The sequence below is a fragment of the Lygodium microphyllum genome, chromosome 7 (assembly GCF_053477565.2).
Source record: "Lygodium microphyllum isolate KBCC chromosome 7, Lygodium_microphyllum_v1.1.10, whole genome shotgun sequence".
Taxonomy (NCBI): domain Eukaryota; kingdom Viridiplantae; phylum Streptophyta; class Polypodiopsida; order Schizaeales; family Lygodiaceae; genus Lygodium; species Lygodium microphyllum.
In genome coordinates, this window is record NC_141141.1 from 149,095,251 (window position 1) to 149,116,672 (window position 21,422).

At 44.8% G+C, this 21,422-nt stretch overlaps 1 protein-coding gene across 1 annotated transcript in view; it reads right to left on the bottom strand.

Annotated features, from left to right (window-relative positions):
* EMB976 (Tetratricopeptide repeat (TPR)-like superfamily protein) overlaps nucleotides 1–21,422 on the bottom strand; it is a 60,291-nt gene that overhangs the window by 36,168 nt on the left and 2,701 nt on the right. The window contains exons 3-6 of the mRNA XM_087682068.1: nucleotides 21,038–21,352; nucleotides 19,685–19,789; nucleotides 19,522–19,609; nucleotides 19,316–19,437 (exon numbers count right to left, since the gene is read on the bottom strand). Of these exons, the coding sequence (XP_087538194.1) occupies nucleotides 19,316–19,437; nucleotides 19,522–19,609; nucleotides 19,685–19,789; nucleotides 21,038–21,352 (630 nt within the window). The remainder of the gene's footprint in view (nucleotides 1–19,315; nucleotides 19,438–19,521; nucleotides 19,610–19,684; nucleotides 19,790–21,037; nucleotides 21,353–21,422) is intronic.

The window sequence follows — 21,422 nt, forward strand, 5'->3', positions numbered from 1 at the left end:
AGGGGTCGTCCCTTTTGTCTGACATAATCCCAATCTTCCCAATTTCTTTCCATTTCATTTTCAAGAAGGAATTCTTTCAAAAAGACGGATTCAAATTGAGCCCAAGTTTCAAGTATTTTATTTGCCTCCTTTAAAGTTCGCCACCACTTATATGCTTTGGGCAAAGTTAAACTAGCCTCCAATGCTTGGAGATGTGGTGGGGTATTCTTAAGTTTATGTAAATCTTCCCATTTTTGGAGGAAATTAAAGATTGTATCTTTATTTCTGTCCTTTTCCTCCCCGTGAAACTGAGGTGGTTTCATATCCTTTAGAACTGGATTATCCCTCAATTTATGGTGGGGTTCCTTAGGATCTCGCATAGTCACATCTAAATCTTTCGATGAAGATGGGACATCCGAGTTTTGTATCTTATTTTTATCTCTTTCTAACAATAAAGTTAATTGAGATTTTATTTCAGTGAGTGTTTGGGTTAAAAATTCCATTTGAACCCCCTGAGCTTGCACACGAGCAGTAAGATCATCAAATTGCTCTCGTGTAGCAAAAAATTCTTCCCACTGTTCTTCTTGCATTTCTGGTTCCTGGGGATCTACCATAGGGTGGTCCCCAGAACTAGAACCTTTCATTACTCTCTCTTTCCCTTTTTCTGCCATTAATACACTGGAATTGGAAAGCAAAGATAATAAATTTGCATACAAAGTAAAGTACTTCCCTGATTTTAATGGCAGGCAGTTGTTGCTAGTTTGAAAATAAACCCGAAGAGTAAGAAACAAATTTTATCGCCCGAACAAAGTCGGTCATGCAGAAAATGGAGCTTCTTTGCAAAAACGACTAGTATTCAGCCCCCTTCTTTAATAATCACGCAGGTCATCAATGCCCCTTTCCTGAATTTGCTCTCTGCTGAGCTTGTACTTGTGACGTAAATGCAGTCGAGACTGAAAAGAAGAATTCCGAACACGCAGTCGACTGATCAAACATGCATCAGAAAATAACTTCAGCTTCAGCCCGTGAAAAGGAGAAGAATGTGTGTTTCCTTGGTGTGTTCACGGAGGGGCATTCACGGACAGGCGTGACCAGGATTCAGTGGCCCACGATTCAGCCTACGACATTCCGTGAAAAAGTAGCTGCCCCCTCGATAAGTTACGTGACATAGATACACGTCACGTCAAGTTTTACGTGACGTGTCACCTAACATTTGACCAGCAGCTTTACGGGTCCGTCGACTGACTTAACCAGCGACTTCACGGCGAGACCCGTCGACTGTAACTCGTCGACTGAGACGAATAGCAGGACATGTAAGACCCATCAACCGTCGACTGTCGACTGAATGGATAGCGAGACCTGAAAATCCGTCACTGCCTTTTCGTAGAAGAACTCCACGAATCCACACGGCTAAACCTATAAGCTCTGATACCAATGTCTGATGACTCAGAAGAAGACTATCAAGCCAGAAGAAAACCGTTCTCATCTGTGAGCACGAGTGATTCGTTTCTCCTCCCAACCTCGCCTAGATAAGTGCTGGCACCTCTCTCCCCGTTTCCTCTGCCAGCCGTCCACTTTTGGTGAGTCCTACTATTCTTGGACTCTCTTATTCTCTAGGCTTCCCTTAACCCCGTTCGGGCGCCCAAGAGCCCGGACGGTCATCCTCGTGCGTGTTCCCCTAGATTTACCTTAATGTCACATTCAATATTTGTGACCTTAACGTTACATTAAATATCACTTTTAATGTCACATTAATGTCACACAAAATCTGATCAAAAGTTGATGCAAAAACTGATGCAAAATTGATTCCAAAGGTGACAATAAATGGTTCTCAAACTGATCAAAAACTGAGCTGAAACTAATCAAAAACTTTGTGTCAAAACTGAGGCAAAAACTCATGTCAAACTTATCATAAACAGATGTAGAAGTATAGTTTTTGTGCCCAAGAAAACTCGTACTTATCTTTCTACATCTCACAATGACCAGTACACTGAGTGGTGACCTCATGCCAAGCGTATTGTCAGCACAGTACCTTGAATGCTGTTTGGTATTTCACTCACACCTCACTTACGCCTACACTCACATAGAAGTGTCGGTGATCAATAGGACACGGCAACTTTTTACTCTCGATAGGAGAGGTTTTTTCCCCTAGAATTATGGTATTATTTCATATGTGCTTATGACACACACTTACGGGAACTTACCGTGTTCGGGTGTGAACACCCCCCTACAACCTACGGTTTAAGGGTTGTACCTTGTACTTTCAGTTTACACTCTTTCAGTCTATTGCATTGGGTGTCGTGCTTCACTCTCTACTGTCTATTGTTATCTGTGTTGAGCTTCGATCCTGCCGTCCTCTCTAACATTTGGTATCAAAGCTGAGGCTCTGCTCAACCTCTGAGAGTTCCCGATCAGTTTGCTCTTTGTATTCAGCTCAGACTTCTCACTGTGCTCAGGCCTGAACCTGTCAGCCGCTCGTTAGCAATAGTAGCCTACACGTGCATCAAAAGCTGTCACTCCAACAGGAGACATCTTGCCCCTGTGCCCTGCACAACACCTCCTGTCAATGCTTTGTGCAACTCTGCCAACTGCAACAATAGCTCTGCTAGCTATGATACCTGATAGTTGCGACGCCCTGCAGCCGCCCTACAGCCTGTGCGTGAGCTGCCACGCCTTGGGTGCGCCGCCTTCAGCCCCTCCAGCGCCGCCTGCGCCTATTTCTACTTCGTCTACTGCAGCACCGCCCCTGATCAACAACCATGCTGCCTGCCTCTGACATCGCCTGAGCCGTCCGCCCACTTGGATCTCAAGCGCATACCGCCTGTGCCTAAGAACCGCCACCGTCTGGTCCCTGCGCCGCCACGCCCCGCCAGTTCGTGCCCTATGCTGCCTGTCTATCTTGCGCCCTCCCGCCAGCTCGCCTATACCTGCGCCGCTTGTCCCTACCTGCGCTTGCACTTGTACCTGTGCCCGTGCCTACCAGCTTGTCAACTTAACATTTCAGATGTATTTTTCTTTAAATTTTAACTTTTTTTAATACCAGAATTAATTTCTGAAAGAGGGGGTTTCCTCAGCATAGCCACAGAATTCGGGATACATGTCAAGGACTCGGTTGATGCAAATTTCTAGGCACATTCATCAAAAATTTTGGGGCTTTTATGTTTTCTGGGAACATTGGTATACGCATTGCAGTTACAGTCACTGACAAACTGTTTTGACAAACCCGAGGCAAGGAAATTTTGGGGATTTTGCTGGTACAGTGTTGTTGAACACTGATTGCGCGTTGGACTGCGTGCATAACAAACAGTTTTGATAGAGTGCACCTCTGTACACTAATTGCAGAAAGTTATTTCCTACAATTTCTGAAAATTTTCAGATTTCCAATGAAGTTCTACTTCGACATTGTTCCTTTGCATTTTTTGGTAATTGAAAAATCATGGCAAATCAAGGTGGAGATGTTTTCACCTATGTATCCAAGGAGGACAAATTGGATGGAAATAACTATTCACTTTGATCCTTCATGATGAAGAATGTACTTGTGGCCAAAAATCTTTAGGATTATGTCAGTGGAGAAGAAGCTCGACCTGGAGTTGTGGCTCCAGCTACTCCTCCTCCAGGAGGACATGCACCACAGGCACCTCAGCCTACTCCACTTCAGCCACTTCCCTAAAGAACAGCAGCTCAAAAAGCTGTTAGAGATCATAGCCTGTTTGGTGGGCAGGCAGCTGCACAGTCGGACCAGCAGGCTGCTGCACAGTCGGACTGTGCAGTCGGACTGCCACGTGGCAGTCCGACTGCCTGCAGCCGACTTGTTCCAGGCTGCGCCCTATTTCTGGCGCCCCAGTTCAGGCAGTTTTTCGACTATTTATAGTCGACGTTTCCAGCAGTCTGGCCACTCTTCTCTGTCGCAGATTACAGACCGGTGCCGTGCAGATTTCTGTCTCTGTTCACACATTTCAGACAGCAGACAGTGCAGACTGCAGCAGACTTCGAGGTGGACAGCAGGTCGCATCGTCGAGATGGAGACACGCAGTCCAGCGCACTGCGCCCGTGTATATCTTTGTATTCAGCATTCTTTATACAGCAGATCTTCATTGTACACTGTCTCTTTCTCTCCCTTTTCTCTCTGCGTTCTCTCTCTCTCAGTCCTACGCCTCCGCACCGCTGCACTCTGACATGGTATCAGAGCAGTGTTTGAGGGCTGACTGAGCGCAGAATCAACCTGAAGGGGAGTTTCCATCGCGACACAAATTTGCGTTTTTTGCGTTTAAGGGCAGACAGGAGGGCTGCGCCTTGGAACAAGGCTGAAACGAGTGTGGGCGCACAGGAAAGGAGTACAGGTGGTGGATTTGCTGCTGTTTACTGCTGTTTGACGCGGAGGAAGTTTGAGTTTTCAACCTAAAAGTGCAGGTTTTGCTTTTTCATCGCCTCCGGCAGGTGAAGAAGCTACGGGACGCGGAAGAGCCTTAGCAGGCTGAGTTTACCCAGTCAGAGGGGGCTGCTTTTGCGTTTGAGAAGGCATTGCAGGTGAAGATGTCTACAGAGATGGACTTGGAGTTCCAGGCGATTATGGACCGGAAGGTGCCTGTCCTACCGGCTCTTCCTACAGATCAGAAGCTCGACGGCGACAACTACCGCATTTGGCGCGTTATGATGTTGGCCATCCTTGAGTCCTATGATTTGGCGGAGTTGGTACAGGAAGATATTGACCGGCCTTCGGTAAGAGATGAGTCCAAACTCTCTTCCGATGCTTGTGCGGAGTTGGCCAGGGCCCAGTCTCATTGGGACAAACTGAATGCCAAGATTCGATCCTTTCTCTTTCTATCATGCACTACAGCCGTGATCGCTCACATCGAGCACTTGACGGTGGCTCGTGAGATATGGCTGGAGCTTGATCAAATGTACAATCGGATGACCCTGATGAAGAGGGTTTCTTTGGAGGTCCAGATGCGGACTTTGTCCGTCAATAAGTCTTCTTCGCTAAGGGAACACATTAACAAGCTAAGGCAGCTACAGATGCAGGTTCAGAATGCGGGTAAGCCGATTTCCTCCGAAGACATAGCGATCACACTATTGTCCCAGTTGCCGCCACGATTCGGTACATTTTACTCTGCCCTTATTGCTTCAGGGCGAGAGTCTACTCTTCGCTGGGAAGAGTTGGTTCCTATGGTCTTGGACCAAGAGGAACAGTTAAAGGGACAGAATGCTTCCAAGACGGAGGCGTTGACAGGTCAAGCCTCTCAGAAGAAGGGGAAGGACCAAAAGAAGAAGAAGGGGGATAACAAGTCCAAGAAGGACAAGGAGAAGGACAAGGACAAAGACTCCACATGTCATATTTGTGGAAAGACTGGCCATTGGAAGAAGGATTGCCCTGACAAAGACTCGAAGGACACCAAGAAGAAGGAAACCAAGGATTCTGGAGCAGTGGCTGCACCCTCATCAGCTGCATTTCTCCATCTAGTTGTCATTGAGGACGCTTCACCGAACGCTTCTGATGCTGCGATGACGGCTCCCCAAGCTCGAGAGTGGATTGTTGATAGTGGTGCCTCACGGCACATGACTCCTTCATCAGATGGTGTTGCCCAGCTGCGACCTTCGCGTGGGCAGGTTCTCATTGGAGACAGCTCGTCAGTTTCTATTGCAGGTCGGGGTAAGATGCAGCTTATTCCGGATGGTCGAGGTGGCACCCATACCTCAGAGGTTTTGCATGTACCAGGATTAGGGTACCATCTCCTTTCAGTTCATAAGATTTGCTCCCTTGGTCTTTTGGTGGAGTTTGACAGTTCTACTGTGCGAGTCCTTGATCGTGAATCGAGGAAGGTTCTATCATCTGGATATGAGGAGAACGGCATTTACAAACTGAAGTCTTCCACTGCCCTCTCTACTCTTCTTCTTACCTCACAGTCACAGTCTGAGTTATGGCATGCTCGGTTTGGTCACCTGAACTATGACTATCTTCGGAGGGCGTCACGTGGACAGCTTGTTCGAGGGTTGCCGGATATAGTGGTGAGCCAGCAGCCATGTGTCTCCTACATACGGGGGAAGCAGCATAGGGATGCCATTCCCCACACAGCTTCGCGGCGGTCTACTTCACCGATGGAGCTAGTATCTACGGATCTATGTGGCCCTATGAGGAATGAGTCCCTGCGTGGGAGCTCGTACTTCATGCTGATCGTGGATGACTACAGCAAAATGACATGGGCCTACTTTTTGGCACTAAAGTCAGAAGCTTTCTCGCACTTCAAGGATTGGCTTCTCTTTGAGGAGAACCGATCAGGCCGGAAGTTGAAGACCTTGCGATCCGACAAGGGAGGTGAATTTGTGTCTAATGAATTTGCTCAGTTTTGTGCAGATAGAGGAATTCACCAGGAGTTTGCCAATACCAATACTCCTCAAGAAAATGGTATTCTAGAACGGAAGAACCGTAGTGTGATCGAGATGGCGCGCACCATGATGGAGCACCGACAGACCCCACAGGTTCTGTGGGCCGAGGCTATGGCTACTGCAATCCACATCCTTAATCGATCCCCTACTTCGGCCGTGGAAGGGATGACTCCATTTGAGGCTTATTTTGGGACGAAGCCAGATGTTTCTTACTTTCGGGTCTTTGGGTGTGATGCCTATGTTCACATTCCCAAGGCTCACCGTGACAAATTTGAAGCGGCTTCCCGAAAACAGGTATTTGTTGGCTACAGCTCCCAGTCCCAAGGCTACCGACTGTATGATCCCGTCAAGCGGGATGTATATACTAGCCGTGATGTGCGGTTTGTGGAGGTTCCGGTTACTTCAACGGGTGAGGAGCATCCCGTTCTTGGAGATCCAGGGGAGAGTTTGGCTCCTTCTACAGTTCCACTGGAGCTTGTGCCTTTTGATTATGATTCTATTTCTGACACAGAGTCTACTGTTCCACCGGACCCTTCTGAGGAGTTACCACCAGTGGACATTTCAGAGTCTTCTACTGATGGAGAACGACGAGGGGAGGTTCGGCCTCCTCCTCGCTGGGCCCCTGACACACTCCGTGATTCAGGGATCGAGGGGGGTTCCTGAGGAGTGGGGACCGCAAGATGGTCCGCGGCGGTCACGGAGGCACCAGGCGCATTCTTCGGAGCTTGTTTGCTCCAATTATTGTTTGATGTCCCGTGTTATGCAGGATCGAGAGCCCACCTCCGTGAAGGAGGCTTTGCAGTCCGCCCCATGGAAGAAAGCTATGGAAGCTGAGTTGGAGGCTATTGAGAGGAATGGCACTTGGTCACTTGTGCCACGCCCCCCGAAGAAGAAGGTGATTGGAGTCAAGTGGGTCTTCAAGACCAAATATCTCAGTGATGGTACTTTGGATAAGCACAAGGCTCGCCTTGTTACTAAGGGTTTTGCCCAGCGCCCAGGGATTGACTGTCATGACACCTTTGCCCCCACAGCTCGTATGGCAACCATTAGAGCTGTTCTTGCTTTGGCTGGCCATAGGAGATGGCCTGTTTATCAGTTGGATGTGAAGTTGGCCTTCCTGAATGGTGATTTGAAGGAGGAGATCTACGTTGAGCAGCCTCCTGGCTTTGGTTCTTCAGATGGGAAAGTCTACAGGTTGAAGAAGGCCCTGTATAGTCTCAAGCAGGCCCCGCGAGCTTGGAACGAGAAGATTGATTCGTTCCTCCAGTCTCAATTGGGATATCGGCGGTCCAAGGCCGATCCGCAGCTGTATGTTCACACTTCCGAGGATGGTTGTGTGATGTTTGTATTATATGTTGATGATTTGATTGTCACAGGTGATGATGCACAGCAGGTCCAGGAGACAAAGTCAGCTTTACATCGGACGTTCGAGATGACGGATTTGGGGCTACTCCATTTCTTTTTAGGCCATGAGATTTATCAGTCTCAGAGGGGGATCTTTCTCTCCCAACAGAGATATGTACAGGAGCTCTTGGTGTCTTTTGAGATGGAAGATTGTCGGGCCCTCTCTACTCCTATGGATCCGAACTGGAAGGCCACTTCCCATTCAGCTTCTCCTTTGGCGGATGTGTCCCGCTATCGACAGTTAATAGGGTCCTTGATTTGGCTTCTCAACACGAGGGTTGATCTATGTTTTGCTGTTGGGCTCTTGGCAGGGTTCATGAGTGAACCTAAGACGGTGCATTGGCAGGCTGCTCAGAGGATACTTCGGTATCTCAGGGGGACGTCTGATTTGGGGATTCATTACCCCGCAAGGACAGATGGGTCAGATCTTGTACTTGCAGGTTGGAGCGACTCGGATTGGGCCGGTGACGTGGACCACAGGCGGTCTACAACAGGTTACTGCTTTACTTTGGGTGCAGGTGTTATTTCATGGAGTAGCAAGAAGCAGCCCATGGTAGCCCTTTCGTCTACTGAGGCCGAGTATCGGGCCGCGTCTTCCACCACATGCGAGGTTGTGTGGCTTCGGAGATTGTTGGAGGAGCTTGGGTGCCCCCAGACTCGTCCTACATTGCTGCGATGTGACAATGAAAGTTGCATTGCCTTGGTGAGGAACCCTGTTTTTCATGCCCGGACGAAGCACATTGAGATTCAGTACCACTTCATCCGAGAAAAGCTTCTAGATGAGACCATCACTGTGGAGTATTGCAAGACGGAGGACAATCTTGCGGATTTGTTTACGAAGGCGCTTCCTCAGGCTCTCCTTCGGCAACATTCCAGATCCCTCAGGCTTCTGCCCTGTCCAGGCTCTGAGAGGGGGTGTTAGAGATCATAGCCTGTTTGGTGGGCAGGCAGCTACACAGTCGGACCAGCAGGCTGCTGCACAGTCGGACTGTGCAGTCGGACTGCCACGTGGCAGTCCGACTGCCTGCAGCCGACTTATTCCAGGCTGCGCCCTATTTCTGGCGCCCCAGTTCAGGCAGTTTTTCGACTATTTATAGTCGACATTTCCAGCAGTCTGGCCACTCTTCTCTGTCGCAGATTACAGACCGGTGCCGTGCAGATTTCTGTCTCTGTTCACACATTTCAGACAGCAGACAGTGCAGACTGCAGCAGACTTCGAGGTGGACAGCAGGTCGCATCGTCAAGGTGGAGACACGCAGTCCAGCGCACTGCACCCGTGTATATCTTTGTATTCAGCATTCTTTATACAGCAGATCTTCATTGTACACTGTCTCTTTCTCTCCCTTTTCTCTCTGCGTTCTCTCTCTCTCAGTCCTACGCTTCCGCACCGCTGCACTCTGACAAAAGCATGGGATACACGGGATGCACAGGCTTTGTCGCTGATTGCATTGGCAGTTTAGCAGTCAATCACCCCCCATATTTGTTCAGCAGCTCTTTCACGAGAAGCTTGGCTAACTTTGGAGCAGATGTTTGCAAGCAAAAAATGAGACTCGCATCTCTTTCTTAAAGAAAGAGCTAGAGACATTGAAAATGGATGAAGGTGATTCTATTCAGGATCACTTGAACAAAATTCAGGACTTGCGAGAGCAACTCGTGAATGTTGATGAGTACTATTCGGATGCACAAATGATATCTACCACTTTGAACTCATTACCTCCTTCGTACTTGGCTTTTCATACGGAATTAAACCTCACCATGATGATTGCCGCACAACCAATCACTTTTCTTCAGTTAGTTAGTTTGCTTCTAGAGGAGGAGCAAACACGGAGTAATAGTGGTGTGGATGCTATAGCCTCTAAGCAAGCTTTTATGGCTAGACAGAAGGGCAAAGGCAGCCAAGTGAAGAATACTCTGGAGAGTTCTAGGACTTCTGGCATATCACAGGCAAACAAAACACAAGGGGATACGCAAGCCAAAAAGGGCAAATGTCATTATTGCAAGAAGCCATGCCACTACATCACTGAGTGCAGAAAGCGTATTGCCAAAGAGAAGAAAAAGGAGTCAAGAATGTCTGTTTCTGATGCTCCTTCCACTGCTACTGAGTCCGCATCCTTTATTGCAGACAGGGACTATTGTTTTTACACATGCAGTTTTAACACCTCTTGGGCAGATCGAACATTCAGCTCTACTGAGGATGCAGGCACTTGGTTTTTTTTACAGTAGTGCTTCTAGGCATATTACATCTCACAGAGATTTATTTGCATCTGTTCATGCAGCTCTAGTTGGCAAGTCTCTACAGTGTGCCAACAATGCATCATACCCTGTTAGAGGTATTGGGGAGATTGTGCTCACAGCCATTGATGGCTCTATTCTCCGCCTACAAGATGCTTTATTTGTGCCAGGCATAAAGAAGAATTTGCTCTCTATCTCTTCTTTGGCACGTTGTGGATTGCAGGTCACATTTGATGATGACAGATGCATGGTGAGAGACAAAAAAGACACGACTTTAGTCTTGACAGGCACTTTATGTCATGGGTTATACGAGTTGGATGCTCTTTTAGTTAATTAGTCAACGTATTTGACACCCACTCTTACTCCTACTATGATATACGCAAAGCTATGGCATGCTAGGATGGGGCATGTGAACTTTGATAGCTTGATGCTCTTATAGCGTATGCAGATGCTAGATGGATTACCTCTACTGGAGAGACCTCCTGAGCACTTGTGCAAAGGATGTATTTTGGGGAAAATGCATCGTTTTTCGTTTCCCCGTAATGTTGCTTTTAGAGCAACAACCAGGTTGCAGTTAGTGCATTCAAATGTAAGTGGACCTATGTAAACAAAGTCATTGGGAGGATATTACTATTTTGGTGACTTTTATTGATGACTTTACTCAATTTTGTTGGGTCTACTCTTTGGTCAAAAAGTCAAAAGTCTATGATGCATTCTTGGCTTTTATTGCACTTGTTGAAAACCAATCTGGTTGTAAAATTAAGACTCTCCATTCGAACCGAGGGGGGGAATACATGTCCTCTATGCTGAATTCCTTTTTGAAGCAGAAGGGCATTGTCCATCAGTACACTACTGCTTGTAATCCACAACAAAATGGGGTTGCACAGAGAGAATCCCGGTCACTCATGGAGATGGCCAGATGTAAGCTGAAGGCAAAGAGCTTGCCTCACACTTTCTGGATGGAAACTATCATGTGTGCTTGCCATGTTTTGAACAAATGCCCCACCAAAGCATTGAAAAAAATTACACCTTTTGAGGCTTGGAACAATCGGAAACCTTCTGTTGGACACTTTCGTACCTTTGGGTGCCTTGCATATGCACATATTCCAAAGGTACTCAGAAAAAAGTTGGATAACAAGGCTGTTAAATGCCTTTTTATGGGATATAGCAGTGAGAGCAAAGGCTACAGACTCTATGATCCTGTTTCGAAAAAGGTGTTTGTCAGTAGGGATGTACTATTTGATGAAAAATCAAAATTGTCCCTGGCTGGTTTAGACACATATCAAGCTGCCCGTGATGTATTTGAAGGGCTGCTGCCCATTACATTTAGTGATTCAGCTGGAGTTTCAGCAAGTGAACTCAATGTTCAGCCAACTACTCCTTTGGAAAATGCAAAAAATCAGCCATTGGCTGATCTGAATAATCAACAAAATGCTGAAACTGAAATTTAGTAAGAGCTTATGCACAATCAGGAGGCAAGACAAATGCCTAGATGGTATTTACAGACTATGAAAGATAGTCATCCGGATGCACCCATGGCTGGTCGTACTAAGAGGCAAAGCTCGTATGCATGATACTGCGCATACCATGGAGTTTGTTATGGCAGCAAGCACCCTTGATGAACAAGAGCCTGAATGTTTTGAGGATGCACAACAAAGTGTGCATTGGATGGCAGCAATGAAAGCTGAATTGGATTCTATCACTAAGAATCAAACATGGGATTTGGTGTCTTTGCCATTTGGAAAGAAAGCCATTGGAACAAAATGGATCTACAAGCTGAAACGGAATGCAGATGGATCCATTGACAAATACAAGGCAAGGCTTGTAGCTAAGAAAGCTATGCACAAAAAAAAGGCATTGACTATGAGGAGACATTTGCTCCTACTTCCCGTATGACGACCATCAGGTCTATGGTTGCTTTGGCTGCTCATTATGGATGGACTGTGCATCAATTGGATATTAAAACTGCATTTTTACATGGGGAACTTCATGAGGAAGTATATGTACAGCAACCCATTGGTTTTGCAGTTGAGGGCTTAGAACACTTGTTCTGCAAGCTGAAAAAAGCTTTGTATGATTTGAAACAAGCTCCTAGAGCTTGGTATGCAAAGATAGATGCTTTCTTGCTTAGCCAAGGGTTCATAAACAGCTCATCTGAGTCTACCCTTTACGTATGTAAAGAGAGGGGATCCATGCTGATAATTTGTCTTTATGTTGATGATCTCTTGCTTACAAGTACACATACTGATCAGATTTCAGCATTTAAACAAAATTTGCAGCAAACTTTTGACATGTCGAACTTGGGGTCTTTGCATTATTACTTGGGCATTCAATTCATACATGATGCTAGAGGTATTGGGTTATCACAATGAAGATACATTGGTAAAATTCTTGAGAAGTTTGGCTTACAGGATTGCAAGCCAGTATGTACACCAATGGAACCTGGACTTAAACTGTCATTACATGATGACAATGATTTATTTAATATACACACATATGCTCCAACGGTTGGATGTCTTATTTACTTATCCAACACTAGGCCAGACATACAGTTTGCAGTTTCAGCCCTGAGCAGATATATGCATCAACCATGCATGTCACATTGGCAAGCTGTTAAGCGTGTCTTCCATTACTTGGATGGGTACTAGATCTCTTGGATTGCTTTATGCCAAGGGGGAACCACTTCAGTTACATGCTTACAATGATTCTGATTGGGCTGGTGATTATGATTCACGTCACTCCACTAGTGGCAATTGTTTCTTTCTTGGCTCGTCTTGCATATCTTGGCTTAGCAAGAAACAGTCCACTGTTGCCACATCGTCATGTGAAGCTGAATACAAGGCAGCTTTCACTACCACAGTTGAATGCGTATGGATTAGACACTTGCTAGCTGATCTAGATGTATCTGTAACGGAGCCTGCTCCTTTGTTCACTGACAGTCAGAGTGCCATTGCAGTGGCACAGAACCCAGTGTTTCATGCACACACGAAACACATTGAGATACATTATCACTTTGTCAGAGAGAGGCTACATGCAGGTGATATCAGCCTTGTCTATTGTCCTACCACCAGTAATGTGGCAAACATCTTCACCAAAGCTCTTCCTCGTGAAAATTTTGAAGCGTTTCGCCATGCTTTAAATTTGATCTCCTTTGGTGGCGGATGATCCTTGTACTCTTGATCACTCTTCACTCCAGGGGGGGTTGTTGGGTATTTCACTCACGCCTCACTTACACCTACGCTCACATAGAAGTGTAGGTGATCAGCAGGACACTGGAGCACTTTTTACTCTCGGCAGGAGTGGTTTTTTCCCCCATACTTATGGTATTAATTCGTATGTGCTTATGACACACACTTACGGACACTTACCGTGTTCGAGTGTGAACATCCTCCTACAACCCTAAGGTTTAAGGATTCTACCTTATACTTTCAGTTTACACTCTTTTAGTCTATTGCATTGGGTATCCTGTTTCACTCTCTACTGTCTACTATTTTCTGTGTTAAGCTTCAATCCTGCCGTCCTCTCTCACAAATGCATGCTCAATACATCCGAGATCCACTACATGCGAGAGTTGTCCACAATTGGGAGAGGAGTGGTCCCCTTGAGTATCAGGCAATGCTTCATGGACCCCTGCTCTGCTGATCATCACTGAGACCGAACTCAAGTCGGCTCTAACTAAAAGGCATCTTGGTAGAGTTGTAACAATTGAGAATGGTTTGCCAAGTCATCCTCTTCTATCCACTTTATACTTTTACATTGCTAAAATTCCAACTTAACTAACATGCAACATTGCATCCAGTTGACTAGCCCCTCATGTCTACCTAACATGCTAGGAGCACCAAATGCATTAGAAAACATTCTTGTTTGCATACTTTGAACTACTACAATGTGACTGTGCATGGAAATTTGCATACTACCATGTTGAGAGTCATCTCCTACCACGTTAGCAGTGCCAAGTGGCAGTCTGCCACGTGGCTGTAGTCGGACTGTCCGACTGCAGTAGGCTACAATAAATACAATCGACCTGGTTATTACACGTCCTTTCTGAGGCATTCTTTTCGCCCTTTATAAGGCTGAGTTTCCAGTAGACTTCCACACTTGTATCTGATAGATTTCAGCCTGCTGGTGATGGAGACTACACTCGAGGCTAACGGAGATCGAGGTCCTGGTGGAGACATACACAGATATTTTCTCTACACCCATGTATAACTCTACATCCTTATACAGTATTCTTCACTTCAGATTTTCAACATTTCACTATCTCTTTCTCTCTCTCTCTCTTCTCTCTCTGTTCACTCTTTTGTCATGGTCATTCGCTTCCATATTGCTTCACTCTAACATGGTATCAGAGCATTGAAGGACTGACCTAGGGTGCATCTATCTGAAGAAGAGTTTTCAACGCGACACAAGGCTGCATTTTCAACGTTCAAGTGCGAGCAGGTGGGCTGCACATCAGAACAAGGCTAAGGCAAGCGTGGGAGTGCGAGAAAAGAGAAAATTGGCTGAAGCTGCTGCTGTTTTTTACTATTAGAGAAAGAAGAAGGCTGTGGTTTTGGCCTTCAAGTGCAGATTTTACTTTTTGATCGCCTCCGGCGCGGCTGAAGAAGGTTTAGGAAGCTGAGACAAGAGCCCTAGCAGGCTGCGTTTTCACAATCAGAGGGGGTTTCTTTTGCATTTGTGCAAGCCTTGTAGATGCAGATGTCTATAGAGATTGACATGGAGTTCTAGGCGATCATGGACTGGAAGGTGCAGGTGCCTGTATTACTAGCCCTTCCATCAGATCAAAAGCTCAATGGTGACAATTACCACATCTAGCGTGTGATAATGTTGGCCATATTGGAGTCTTACAATTTGGCGGAGCTTGTGATGGAGATCAACCAGCCCTTAGTGAGAGATGAGTCCAAACTCTCTTCAAATGCTCATGCGGAGTTGACCAAGGCCCAGTCTTATTGGAACAAGCTGAATGCTAAGATTCGTTCTTTTCTTTTTCTGTCTTGTACAGTACCCGTGATAGCCCATATAGAGCACTTGACGGTGGCTCGAGAGATACGGCTGGAGCAACCGGATGACCCTTATGAAGAGGGTTTCTTTGGAGTGCATATACGGACCCTGTCCATGAATAAGTCTTCTTCGCTTAGAGAACACATCAACAAGCTTCGGCAGCTTCAGATGCAGGTTCAAAATGCGGGGAAGCCAATTTCCTCCAAAGACATGGCGATCACTTTATTGTCCCAGTTGCTACCACGATTCGATACATTTTATTCCACTCTTATTGCTTCAGGGCGGGAGTCGACTCTTCATTGGTAAGAGTTAGTTTCTATGGTCTTGGACCAAGAGGAATAGTTGAAGGACAGAATGCTTCCAAATCGGAGGCATTGATTGCTCAAGCCTCTCAAAAGAAGGGGAAGGACCAAAAGGAGGAGGAGAAGGACAACAAATCCAAGAAGGACAAAGAGAAAGAATCGACATACCATATTTGTGGTAAGACCGGTCATTGGAAAAAGGACTACCCTGACAAGGACAAGGACACCAAGAAGAAGGACACGAAGTATTCTAGAGCACTGGTTGCACCCTCATCAGCTGCTTTTCCACACTTAGCGGTCATTGAGGACTCTACACTGAAGATTTTTGATATTGCGATAACAGCTTCCCAAGCTCGAGAGTGGATCGTGGACAATGGTGCCTCACGGCACATGACTCCTTCAACAATTGGTATTGCCCATTTGTGATCCTTGCATGGGCAGATTCTCATAGGAGACAGCTCTTCTATGTCTATTACTGCATGGGGTGAGATGCAACTAATTCCAAATGGACGTGGTGGTACCCACACTTCCGAGGTGTTACATGTGCCAGGTTTAGAATATCATTTGCTTTCGTTACATAAGATTTGTTCTCTTGGTCTCTTGGTGGAGTTTGACAATGATGTTGTTCAAGTCCTTGATCGTGGATCGAGAAAGGTTCTCTCTTCAAGGTACGAGGAGAATGGCATCTACAAATTGAAGTCTTCTTCTGGTCTTACATCTCAAACACAATCCCAGCTATGGCATGCTCGGTTTGGCCACCTGAACTATGAGTATCTCCGGAAGGCGTCGCAAGGATCGCTTGTTCAAGGTTTGCCGAACATAGTGGTGAGCCCGCACCCATGCGTCTCCTGCATTCGTGGAAAGCAGCATAAGGATGCGATTCCCAACAACGCTTCGAGACGGTCTACTTCACCTATGGAGCTTGTATCTACTGATCTTTGTGGCCCGATAAGAAATGAGTCCTTGAAGGGGAGCTCGTACTTCATGTTGATCATAGATGACTACAGTAGGATGACGTGGGCCTACTTCTTGGCATTGAAGTCGGAGGCTTTCTTCCACTTCAAGGATTGGCTTCTCTTTGAGGAGAACCAATCGGGCCGGAGATTGAAGACCTTGCGATCCGACAAGGGTGGTGAATTTGTTTCTAATGAGTTTGCTCGTTTTTATGCAGATAGAGGCATTCACCAGGAGTTTGCTAATACCAACACTTGTCAAGAGAATGGCATTTTGAAGCAGAAAAACCGAAGTGTGATTGAGATGGCACGCACCATGATGAAGCACCGACAGATACCACAGTTTCTGTGGGCTGAGGTAGTGGCTACAGCAGTCCACATCCTAAATCGATCCCCCACTTAGGCCATTGACAGGATGACACCTTTTGAGGCTTACTTTGGAACTAAGCCTGATGTCTCTTATTTCAAGATCTTTGGGTGTGACGCCTATGTGCACATCCCAAAGACGCAACGTAACAAATTTGAGGCAGCTTCCCGATGACACGTATTTGTTGGCTACAGCTCCCAGTCCCAAGGTTATCGCTTGTATGATCCCGTGAAGCAAAATATCTACACGAGCTAAGATGTGTGGTTCATGGAAGTTCCGGCCACATCAGGGGGTGAGGAGCCCCCCGTACTTGGAGATCCGTACGCGTTCAAATCCGTACAATACGATCCGTACGTACATACGGCTGCGACCTTGCTTTTTGGGCGACCAAATTTATCAATCTCAGATGGGGATTTTCATCACCATACCAATATATATTTGTCCATAGATTACATACATTACTAGTTACATTTTTCCTCATGCAAGCATTACTAACTGCATTTTTCCTCATGATCAGTACTATCCAGAGCATTTATATGACCAACATGACCATGAGTCCAAACACAATGGGTTGCATATATGCATTGCCAAACTTGCCACTTTGTGTCCTAGTATCACACCAACATTGCTATACATAGGCTTATGCATATTACCAGCTACACCTAGATACATTAGGCCTTACACACCATGCATTGGTTGCTACATATGTTAAGGAGTTGTATCATACATCCTTGTATGTGGTCCCTAACCCACTATAGCATGGAAAATAATGTCACCACCAAAGTAACATAGCTACTCCATAATTGCATGCATACCCTGCTATCCAAAAAACATTGGATGGAATTTCCAAGTTGGCCTTGCATATGCATCAATTGCCCCATTAGCATCATTTGCTCATGCTCACTACCCACATTTGGAACATCATGCTATTGTTTGGCTTTCTTTGTTGTATCTTGCTATCTCGAAGCTCTTGAATACAATTTTCTCTTCTTGCCTTTACTACCCTCTTTTAAGGTGTACAAAAAGAACATAAATTGAGGATCATTTGGCAATTGCATAAACATTTCAACTATTGTCTCAACTGATCTTTAAACTGGTCATCAAATTTCTCTTCCTCTTGCTGATCATCAACTTCTAAACGCCTAGAAGGACCCACATTTTGGTCTTAACCAATACTATCAGCTTGCGGTCTATGCTACATGCATTATCCAAGATTAAACATTGCATTTTTTCCAACATTATGTGAATTTTCAGATTGAAAGACATCATCCATGCTTAATCCCATCTCACTATCTAAAGACATTTTTGCTATAATGCTTAGCTAAATACAATTTCAGCACTAGAGCAAAGCTTCTATCCTTCAATCAGGTGCCTCAGGCCCATCAAGTCAAGGGAATTGATGGTATCCCGACAATGGAACAATGAAACTAGCCTTCATTCTCAAATTGTGTGATACTAACTTAATTTAACACTAATTAGAGCAAGCGTACAACTCACATAAACTAAAAATGCAAATGGAAGGAGTACAACTCAGATTATTTGATCTCCTCCACTGATCCAAGTGTCTCTTGCTGTCAAAACTAACCCTTAAGCCTCCAAACCAATTTACCCCTTGGTTTGCTCAAGGATTGGCCTTCACCCTACTCCCTGAAATACCTCTATTTCAACTATTGGAATTTAAGTCCTAGACCCTCAATTTTAAGCATCATCCTGAGCTGGCTGTCAAACCCTGATTTCTGCTATGCAAATTAGGATTTACAGTAGAAATTTTTCAATATCTCCACCTCTAATGACTCAAATAGCTGGATTTTACTAAGATAACTTCAAAGATGGCAGGGGGATGAGAGAGAATGCTATAGAGAGAAGTTTCAAAGTTTCATCGTGAGAAATGCTGAAAGATTGTTACTACCTTGCTCAAACAGCCATGAAAACTATCATTTACATCTTAAAACCTCCAAAAAGATTATTGCCACCCTCCTATATGTTGTCATCTGCACCAAAAGGACCTTGGGCTACTGTCACCTACTCTCCTAAAAGACTCCAAACTGCTTTCACATGTAGAACTAATCCCTGGTGGCTGCAAATCACATCAACAACCTCTCCTTGCGCTCTAACAACCTCGTTCTCGAATACAATGGCTGAAATAGACTTCCACCAGCCCCTAAAAACGTTTTTCCCACTTGTATAGGCAAGTTTTGCCAAGTGGCAACCTTCTAATCCCATTTTTCAACATTATCCAGCTTATTAAATTAATTTTGAGAATATTAATTTTAAAATGCTAGCTCGAGTCCTCCAATATAGATTGCAACGCATTTACATAAGAAACCATTTATACTCCTCTAATATTACACAAGGAACAAACATTGTTGTGCATATTGTTTGACGGGTTATATTCCTACAAACCTGTGGTTTGACCAGATAAGTGTCATACCTTTCTAAGGCAGCCCATTACTGCTATTGGGACAGCAATTAAAAACCTCACTTCTCATTAAGTTAAAGGGACCCAATGATCACACTACTGTATGCACAAATTTAGATCAAAGAGAGATTGGTTTTTATTACACTTACAGCCATCCATCAATTATTAACCCAGGAAAACAATGAATATGTTAAACAGACTTTCATATCTGCAGGAATGAAAATGCTTTAAGCAACATCCCTCATAATATCAGAAATCAAAACAAAGACTACACCTGCTTTTCCATACTGGTCAATCATGACACCATACAGTGTCTCATCTAGAGCACAACCAGAGTCTCTCACTAAGTCAAAAACCTCGGCAGCCTTTTCAATATCTCCAGCCTTCCCAAATGCCCTGGAAAACCAGTAACTATAAACTTCATAACTCATCATAAGGAGGCTCACAAAGATACAGCAACTAAAAATTCACAAGCAACACCTGATCATGATACTATAAGTTTCAATAGAAGGAAGAAGACCAGCAGACTCCATCTCCAACAGCAAGTCAAGAGCTTCATCAACATTCCCTGAAATAGAGGCATGTCACTACCAAGAAGTATAACTAGTAAAAAGCATGAGTCTTACACCCAGTCTAGTTTTACCTGCATCGAGGTTTAACTTAATGAATGTGTTGTATGCGACCGTGTCAAATTGTGAACAGAAGTCTCTCGAGCTTTTAATAAGTGATGCAGCTTCTGTAAACATACCTGTCCACATTAATAACAAGTAACTAAATTTATTAGTTCCAGAAATACATCTGATTAATACATGCAGTCTAAATAAAATTAGCAGGATTCTGAACAAGTAATAGGCTCCAAGACATCTTTACATATAATGCAACCAGGCATTTTAGTATTGTCTACCTTCTCCGAATCAAACAAGCTATCGTCCATTGCAATCATCAATCTACTATCATCCATAAGCTCCAACCAAACTTAACTAAGTACGTTGATGATATGATCATTCTGTCATCACATGTTTCCCTCATCAATTGAAGTTTCCTTTCCCCTGGCCAAATCACCAAGGGGATGATGTCACCTTTGCAGCCCCCCATCTCACAGGAGATGCAATAAATATGTTGTTAAGTTGAAATGATGGCCATACTTCAATGTCCACCCACAGGGTGCCAACATATGTGTGAGAAACCTTTGCAGATAACATTTAGAACCGTTTTTTTCCAAGTCAATATGTCATACATCTAGAGGATGAGTTCTCTTAACTTAGGCAAGACTCATGTGTCCGTAGCTATTCTGATAAAGTGATATGCCTTGCATCACAATTTTAAACTTCCTTTAGGCCCTCTACTTTTGCACAATCATGTGGTGGAGGTGCAGCAGTGGTGGGGGCTCGTCCACCAAACCAAGCACCTTCAGAGTATTATTCGCATGGGTTACCTACTCAAGCATACCCACCCCCAAGTATTGACCAGTCGGTACCACAGTTGGCACATTTTAGTAGTCATATGTGTCTTGCACAGTCGCCTCCTGCCTATGTGCCTCAGTCTGAGTCAGATGGGAACATTAGGAGCTTTGACACTCCCTCTTATCACTTTTTGATGAAGGAGGCAGCTCTATTTAGAGCATGCATTTCTTTTTAGTCAGTTTCAGATGTGTTCACACTAGCTGGTTATTTTTCAGCCTGTGTGTTTCTTTTTCAGTGGTTTGGACATGCTGTCAATTTATGTATCCTAGCTTTACAAATCATTGACTTCTAGTGAACACTGCAAAAGGAAGTCTTATTTGCAAATATCAGCAACATAGACTTCCTTTTGCATTAGTTGCAGCTACCATGGACCTTATCTATTTGGCCACTCTGGATAATTCGACCAACTTGCATGCTGGAGGGAAAGTAATATCAAAAACACAAATATATATCCATAAGGCGGACCTTTAAGAATTAAAAGCAAGGCTCACTAACCAGAAAACCTTTAAGAACTAAAAGCAAGGGTCACTGACCAGCTTTTCCATAACCATTCACCATCATTGTGATCGTTACATGGTTATAAGGCAGATCCATTTCCTTCAGCCTTTCAAACAGCTTATGGGCCTCAGCAAGTTTTCCGCACTTGATAAAAGCATCAATCATAGCATTATGTATAGGAACACTTGAAGCTAATTCAGAGCTGCAACTTCTCTCAAATAAATTGAGCGCTTTTTGCCATTGCTTCCTCTTACCAAGCATGGCTATTATGGACACAATAAGTTTCTCATTTGGCGAGACATTCACTTCCTCTAGCTGATGAAAAAGAAATTCCACTGTCTCTACATCACCTGAAAATACATTAAGAACAGAACCAAGATGAGATCTCAGGTGCAAATACACTCTCACCTGTGATAAATA